The sequence below is a fragment of the Cibotium barometz genome, chromosome 62 (assembly GCF_041138505.1).
Source record: "Cibotium barometz isolate CiBa-2024 chromosome 62, ASM4113850v1, whole genome shotgun sequence".
In the NCBI taxonomy this organism is placed as follows: domain Eukaryota; kingdom Viridiplantae; phylum Streptophyta; class Polypodiopsida; order Cyatheales; family Cibotiaceae; genus Cibotium; species Cibotium barometz.
In genome coordinates this window covers 16,916,541-16,925,396 of record NC_141107.1, presented here as the reverse complement: position 1 = coordinate 16,925,396, position 8,856 = coordinate 16,916,541, and the positions used below count along the sequence as shown (strand labels likewise).

The window sequence follows — 8,856 nt, the reverse complement described above, 5'->3', positions numbered from 1 at the left end:
TCCAAACTAACATGCTTCACATACTTTATGCATTCGATCCACCTTTAACTTTACAAACCTATAACAATTTATGAATTCTAGATAGACTTCAATCGTGCTGCTCATTCAAATGACCAATACGTTTATGCCAGATATCTATTTTGGCCGCAATGCCTGTACCTTATGCAAACATAACAACTTTCACCTCGGGGGGATGCTAACATCCAAAGTAAACATTCTGCCACTCTTTTTCCATTTGCAACCAAATGACTTTTGTTGTTGAATTCCTCAACATAGCAGCCCTTAGGGTTAAAGTGTGCCTACAAACCCTGCTCAATCATCTACCCAATAGAAACCAAATTCTTTGTTATGTTAGGCACATGAAGTACATGCCATCTTGCATAGCCAATGGCACATTCCCAATGTGACTAATAGGATGAGCCATGTCATTCCCTATCTCTACATAACCTAATTTTTTTAAATTTTTGACATCTCTGAACCACTCACCATGACAAGTCATATGGTTAGAGGCTCCCGAATCCACATACCATACATCATCACTATTTGTGGATACATTTATAGTCACTGAATTCAACATGTGTTACATAACAAACAAATGCTCACATCTATCTTCAATCTACTTGCTTGAAGATGCATAATTGTTTTGCTACATGCCCCTTTTTATGTCACTCTGCTTCTTGTTGTTGGTGGCGACATTCTACTGCAAAGTGACTTGGTTTGCCACAACAAAAACAATCCTTTGAACCTAATTCCGATTGGTTTCTTTACCAATTTTCTCGGCCTCTCTGGCTCCCCTACCTTGAGAATGGCCTCTTCCACTGCTGTTGCTACGAATCATTGGACTACCACTATCCATAGTTCTGATTTCTAAAATGGCCGCCACCTTGGCCTCGACTACGACCTCTACCTCTACCTGAATTTAAGTAGAAGGCCTCTTCTAAAGCGTTCTTTCTTTAGAAGAAAGAGTCTTCACTCAAAGACATCTCTTCTATGACTAACATAGACACCAAATCCCAAAAGTTGGAAAGATTCTCTCTTACAACAATAAAGTTCTTGAATGGCTTATATTCTTTACCAAGCCCATTCCAACAAAGGCTCACCAGGTCATCATCTTCCACTAAGACATTAATAGATCCAAGGGATTTAACAATACCCTTGATCTTCAATGCATACTCATTGATGAACATGTTCTTCTTATCCATTGTATGCAGCTCCTATTTTAGCTGCAACTTCCTTGCCTTTGTGTTTGTCTAGAACATCTTCACTAGGTTTTGCCATGCAACTACTGAAGTGTTGGCATCTTGTATATGCTCTATCATAGTGTTTGTCACACTAACTGAAAGCCAATACATGACTTTGAACCTAGTTCTAGTCTTTGAACGCCTTTATTTCTGTTGGAATTGCATGAGGCTCCTCATTGTCTCCTTCAACATAGTCCCCAAAATCCTTTTCCTATCAAGAAATTGGCCATTCTGAACTTCCACACATGGAAGTTATTCTTGTTAAGTTTCTCACTAACAATTTGGTTAATGCTGCTATACATCTTTGCTTGTCAAAAACCAAAAATCTACAAACAAACAATTTTTGTATGTAACCTGTAACACAACAGTATCTCATGTAACTCTTGTAGTAGTACTTCTGCACTGATGAGAGTACATGTACATACACCCACAATCATCAATACATGTGCAATCACTATCTGGACATCCAAATTGCACTGCCGAACAGAGGCTGAAATGCACTCGAAGTGCAAATATGGCCGTAAAATGTTTTCAGTACAAAGTATTGCACACCATATAGGCACCTCCACACCTGCAAAGACAGCTCCTCAATCGGAGATATGTAGCTCCCAAAGCTACCCACAAGGTGTCATACCAAAACAAGAAGGGAAAGAGATAATGATGCTCTTACGTACCGCTTTGTCTTTGTAGCTTCCTTTGCTTGCCGCTCAGCTCCTTATCCTGAACCAGGCTCTGATATCATTAGATAGAGCTTGAGTTCTTGTAAGCATGCACACACTCACACAACAATGGATAAGACACACAAAGATGGAAAGCTGAAACCTTCTTCTTCTTGTTGCTCTCAAAAGAGGTCTACAAAAGATAAGTGAAATCTAATATAAGTACTAGAGTTCTATGTACAAGTGGTTCATAATGTGAACACACTAAATAGGTAAGCTGGCAAGATAAGTATGTCATAAGTCGGTTAGACTAGGTAGGTGTAGTCCCCAACTATAGAATCACTGACATACCTCCACGGTCAAATGAGGGGAATGACTTCATCTTGGATGAGTATGGTTAACCTCTTGGGACAGCTACACACATTCAATGAGCTAGTTAGGAGACACTCTTTCCCACAATGCTAGATTGGAAGAGTCTTAAAAGCATCATGGAGGATCAAAGAGGGATGTTTATGTAGCATCTAAGGGGCACTAGTCAAAGGATTGTGCAAATTGATGCTGCCATACGTGACCACTGGATCATAGAGACCTTGGAAGTGCTTCATCGCTCATGGTTTGGAGTTTTCTCACAGATAGGTATACCTCTACAAGTCATGGGCCTCCCAACGCTAGGGGGAGATGATGCACTAATCTTTTTCAATACTAGAAGATGGATGGTATTAATTGATGCTGCCATACTTGACCACTGGATCATAGAGACCTTGGAAGTGCTTCATCGCTCGTGGTTTGGAGTTTTCTCACAGCGGATAGGTATACCTCTACAGGTCATGGACCTCCCAACACTAGGGGGAGATGATGCACTGATCTTTTTCAATACTACAAGATGGATGGTATTTGGAGAGATGTAGTGTGTAGGATACATCACTGAGGGCCCAATGTTGCATCCTATGAGAGTTGTTGGCACAACTAGGAAACACTTTAATATTGTAGTGGACTCGTAGTGTCTTTGTACCCTAGATTCCCACCCACCTACAAAGCTGATGGACACTCCATCCATCAACAGCTAGGAACATGATTCAACTTGTCCTAGCCCTAAGCAAGCTCGAGCGTGGTAAGGAGTTATGTCACCAATTGATCGATGAGATCTTCACTTTGAAAAAAAAAAGAAACAAAGACTTGCTGAGGCCAATCCGAACCGATTTTTTTTATGAACTCTCCTTGATCGAAGGATTCATGATTTTATGATTGAAGGAGGAAATTATTGGGTTCTACTCTACCCTTGTGGCATCTTCGTTCGGTACTTACTCTCACAGTAAACACACTTAGAGTTGCCTACTTTCTATACCATAAGAGAAGTTTAAAACACTAGATATCAACCAAGATAAACTATCATTTAGGTTATTGCTATTGTAAAAGATGTGAAAGGTTATGAATTCACTTCAGAAGGTAAATGCAAGTATTAACGCACTTTCTCTATTAACGTTATAGAAAAGCAAACAAGACCCCCTCATCCCCTCTCCAAACACACACATGCACACGGGCACGGGCACAGGCACGTGCACATGCACACACACAAAAGCCTGCTTTTGCCATAAAAGTAGATGAAAAAACACGTTAACAAGGCACAGATCACTTATATCCCGAAAGACCTAAACTTTAAATTGGTCATGTGAAACATTTTTCAGCAATCATACATGCAAAGCCAACCATGCTCATGTTGCAATTCCAAAATGGCCCACACAGAAGCCTGGAATCCTCCCAATGCTTAGAAAACAGTGCTTTGTTCAATATTATATTTAATTCATGCTGAGTACATTCCAATACGAGATAAAATATCCCCCCTTCCTCTACTCTTTGTCGAGGAAAAAGGAGAAATAAACCTCCAAGCTGACCTTGAATTTGAACACCCAAAATTGAAGAAAATGGCATGATAAATACCACTAACCAATACATACTGAGCAGTCAAACTGCCTTGCACATAATAAGCACATGCCACCAGCATATCAACAGTACAAATTAAATGCTTTACTCAAGGATTACTAATTGAAGAACCCGTGTAGCTGCTTGCTATGGATTGTTTGAACTGCATTGTGTCCAAAACTTCCAAAACCAGCCAAGCAGCTGTATACTATGAAGCAATTGAACTGCATCATGTGTCTATTTCCTAAGCAAAAAAAGCAGCTGCATACTTAGAAAGTAATTGAACTGCATCATTCACCCAAGACTCATTGGCCACCTACCCACTGTAGTGTAATGAACTGTCCCTTGAGCAATGATCTGTGTTATTTCATCTTCAAATAATTTCAAAATTTAACGGCCAGATGTCTCAAAGATATTCACAGAGGTTCCCCTGATATACGCAACGTTGCACCTGGTTCCAACTCACATCACCCACTGGAAGGGGAGCCACACTAACCACCCTATCTCTGAGCTAAGAATATCCTGAAGTAACCTTCATGCTGCAGGTTTTTGAAAAGGTTGTCTATGGCAGCAAATTGACTGCAGCTGTAGTAGAATGCTCCTCCACCATAGCTGCATGTGGCCACAGAGGAGAAAGAGCCACTACACGACCAATGAAAATGAGAGTGGGTGATACAAGTTGTGCTGCAGCAACTTTTGATGGCAACTCTTGCAGCTCTGCAAAAACCTGTAACAGCACCCCCCCCCCAAAAAAAAAAAAGGTACGAATCAGAATGGTCAGAGCACATTTAATAAATTTGCTAGATCATTACAACAAATACACTACCATGCGCTGAAATGCCGTTGTTCCCCTTTCCACAGCTACAGCAGGAGTCTCAGCAGGGAGACCATTACTTATCATTTTAGCAGCAAGGCTTGGAAGGGTGGACAAGCCCATGTATACAACAAGGGTTGAGTCAGGATCAGCTGCTTGCTCTGCAACAAAAAGAGGATCAGCACCTCCTTTTCTGGAATGCCCTGTAAGAAACCGGACACTGCAACAAGAGTATCAGATCTTTGCTTCGTTTGAAGACAGAACTAAAATGTTGATGAAAGACCCAAATGCAGCACTTTCCAACCTGTTTGCAGCACCTCTGTGTGTCAAGGGAATCCCGAGTTCTGCAGCAATACCTGAAGCAGCCGTTATTCCTGCTCCAGTTGTCACATGATGGTATCAGCATACTAACATTACACTAACGATGCAAACAGAAATCAGAACTAGCAGGAAAAGGATAAGTGTCCTCGAGAACTAAGAGCAATACCTGGTACAACCCTCACGTGAATACCCTGCTGTTGCAAAAAATCCATTTCCTCACCTCCCCTCCCAAAGACCTGAGCAACATTCATGGACCTCCACTTGAATAAATTTCTGGAATTGGGTGTGTGGTGGTGGTTGGGTAGGTCTGAGGGATTCTTTTTATTTAGGATTTTTTTATTTTATTATTATTATTTTTTTTTTTGGGGGGGGGGGGGAGGTTCGAAAACTCACCAATGGATCTCCACCTTTGAGCCTCAATACCGTAGCCCCAGCTTCTGCAAAGCTTAGCAGCAGTTGATGAATTTCATCCTGGAAACATAAAGCACGAACTCATCATTGAGTATGTCTCAAGCATCAGTTACTCCTCATGAATATCTGGATCAAGACATGAGCTCAACAAGGCTACCATACAGACTGCTGTTACAGCAAGAGGAAATCACCTGAGTGCGGCTGTGATAACCTGCTGTCTTTCCCACGTAAAGGAGACGAGCACCAGCATGGACAAGCTCCAAAATCTCTGTAGAAACTAGGCGATCATACAAGACCAAATCCGCTGTTTGCATCAGCTTCAATGCTTTCAAAGTTAGAAGATCAGGATCCCCGGGTCCAGTTCCAACCAAAAAGACATTTCCAAGGCTGTGACTCTTGGAGCCTTCTGCCTGCTTTCTTTCTTCCTTGCATAGCAGATTTAACAGTTGCCTGAGTTCAGGCAAACAACTTGCAATGTCATGCTCTTCTTCATTGTGACAATAAACTGAGAAGTCCTGATTATGTTGAGGGCTTTCATCTGCATCACGTCAAAGCTCTCAAAGTAAAACAAAGAGTTGATCAAGAGCAACTCTCCAACTTTCAACCAAAAGTATCTCAATCCTCTGCAGCCAAGCTGAGGCTCTTTAAATCCTTCTTAGGTAAAATCCCTCAATTCAGAAGTTGAAAACCCTCATTGGTATAACCACACTTGTCTGTCATGAATCACACATCCAGTTCAACCAAGGTCCAATATGTCGGACAAGGTTGTCCGGCGCTTCGATGGCAAACACAAGATAAGCCATGTTCTAAAAGCCTACCCCGTGCACTCCTGATGAGCATATACATGCCATATCAGCAAAAAAGGCAAGTGAAAAAGTTGATTACAATGCCATTGGCTGCTGGTCACCCAGAGGTGCAAATCCTCGTCCTGATTGAGTGTTTGTGCTTTCTCCCTCTTTGATTGCACACATTTTATATGAGGATGATAACCACAAACATTCTTCAATCGCATGGCCCCTGAGGAGGAGAGCCCTTCCACTCTCCAACCTAGCCAGGATTACATAGGCTACTGCAACAAGTCCGCGCGATAGATCTTACAATTAAAGAGTAGCTCTAGCATCAAATCAATTGTCATCTAAAAAGGTAACCTTTTGGCTGCACTTCTACTCTTCTAAAAAAATGATTATTGCACATTTTGCAATGGGCAAGGGTTAAGCCCTGGACCCTTGAACCTAAATGCACAGAGCTTCCAAACCCTAGGATGAGATGGCCATCCGGCCACTATTGTGTTCTATCACACCTGCATATGACCTGTCTAATCCAAATGAAATGAGAACTTCCAAAACAGCAGCCATTTCAAACCCAAGCAAAACATTTGACAGTAAAAGAGCAATTTCATATGAAAATCCTTGAGAAATGGCTCACCTCTCTGAGAAGTAAGAGCAGGATGGAAGGCTGGGATGAGGTCGAGCTTTCCACCACCGCGCAGGGGCTTGAAAGAATGGCGCTCTGTGAAGGGCGAACCAGGTGATGAAGAGAAGGCCGAAGGGGCAAACGGCTGGCGTGCAGAAGAAGAAGAGATGGGGGTGGAACGATCAAAAGCCGAGGTTTTGAAGAAGAGATTGGGGGCAGGCCGATAAGAAGATATGAACAGCTCAGAGGAAGAGGGTGCAGGAACAACTGCTGCTGCTGCCGCCATGGCCGTGAGCGAGGAGTTGTTTGGGACATGGCGATTTCAGTTGATTTTGCTGGCCCTTTGGAATCGTGTAGGGCCAAAGGTGAACAGGTGCCGTGCCGTGCCGCCTCTCAACATACTTCTGCCATCGCTTCTCCGGCGCGCCGCGACTCCAAGTTAGAGGGCGCTCACATGTAAACTTTCCATCAAAGGGGGGTCAAAGTTCCTTTGCATCCTCTCATCTGGTGTCCCTCTAACAAGCAATTTCCATCGTGGCTGATCTGGTGTCTAACAAGCAATTTCCATCTAAGAGCATTTTCACACGCCCGAGACTCCTCTCCATCAGAATGGGTGGTAGAGATGGTACCCACTCGAAGGCATGATAGAATACTGTATGAAAGATTTACATAAGCCACATTTCAAGTTTTTCTCGCATAATATCTCCAATGAGGAGATTACAAGAGGGCGTCAACTCTATGCACTTTATGGACAAGTAGACTTGAAAAACAAAGTATGCGTATCACCTGTTAATTTGTTTGAACGGGCATATGTATACATTGACAATTACATAGTCAACAAGTTGGGTGCTTCACTACAAAGTACTCTCCTCAAAATGGTTCACACAAGGAAATACTACCTAACAACTTCATGGATAATTCCAAAGACTAGATCCGGCATGAGCAGGACGAGATCCACTACCATTTGGAAAGTGATGAAGCTCCCTCATCTCACCCAGTGCATAGACATTGACGAAATCTTCTTTGCAAATACTCCTGGTTATAGATACTTCAATCCTCTACATGCACGATACAACAGAGAAGAACATGAAGATGATGAAGGTAAAGATGCTGACGGAGGACAAAGTGATGAAGGTGTGCATGGCAACCATAATGTAGAGCTGGGGAGTCGTGGTAATCCCATTGTCATTGACAATAAGCAAGACAGCCAATCACAAGAGAACTATTCCGCGTCATATCTTTCGATTTGGGAAAGAGCACACAAGTTTAAAAAAGCAATTGTGGATGGAGATAAGTTTGTGCCACTATCACCAGAAGTCAGTAAATTTGTGGGCCTTACCGAGGAAGAAGCTTGCTTCCTGTAGATTTCTGTAGTAGTCATGTTTATGTATTGGATTGTGTTTCTTGCTTGTACTGGATTGGATTTATGGCTTTTGGATTAGCGTGTATATACACAATTACATCTTGTCTTGCTTTTTAATCTTTATAAATACACACGACTCCTTTCCTCATGCTAATTGGTAATTTCATCTGTCGTTAAATTTAATTTCTTTTTCTGCTATCTTGGGTGCTTATTTGTAATTATTCATTTAATTTGTTTTTAAATAAATGACCTTAGTAACAACCTTAATAGCGTTACCTTATTTTTAAATGAATAACCTTAGTAGCAACCTTCATAGCCTTAGCTTAACTAAGGTTTTATTATTCAAAAATATGAATAAGCACCCTCAAAAAAATTAATTAATATGCTAAAGTAAATAAGCACCCTCAAAAATAAAGAACCCAAAATGTTGTGGGTGCTTATTTTATTAACGTGGTGTTTACTTTGTTATTCTAAATGTTTTTAATTATTATTATCCATGCTCTTGCTTATTGTCGATGCTTCATGGTGCTTTTATTAAAGTACTCATGATGTATGCGTAAAGAAGAAAGTGAAAAATAAATATTGTCATCGATATGTAAAGAATTTAATACATGCAATAACAGTACAAATGCTGAGAAAATAAATTGTGCTTATTAAGAAACCTCACAGCTGTAAACGGTTTGACCTTTTTACTATGAGCACTAAGGGGGGGAA

At 41.3% G+C, this 8,856-nt stretch overlaps 1 protein-coding gene across 1 annotated transcript; it reads right to left on the bottom strand.

The window, feature by feature from the left end:
• Nucleotides 1-3,597: 3,597 nt before the first annotated feature.
• LOC147604193 (S-adenosyl-L-methionine-dependent uroporphyrinogen III methyltransferase, chloroplastic-like) lies at nucleotides 3,598-7,207 on the bottom strand. The gene is made up of 7 exons (XM_086795448.1): nucleotides 6,792-7,207; nucleotides 5,558-5,904; nucleotides 5,349-5,426; nucleotides 5,122-5,191; nucleotides 4,939-5,008; nucleotides 4,647-4,854; nucleotides 3,598-4,547 (listed from the first exon to the last, which is right to left on the bottom strand). Exons 1-7 carry the CDS (start codon nucleotides 7,063-7,065, stop codon nucleotides 4,383-4,385), a joined length of 1,212 nt encoding a protein of 403 aa, XP_086651574.1. The 5' UTR covers nucleotides 7,066-7,207; the 3' UTR covers nucleotides 3,598-4,382.
• Nucleotides 7,208-8,856: the final 1,649 nt, after the last annotated feature.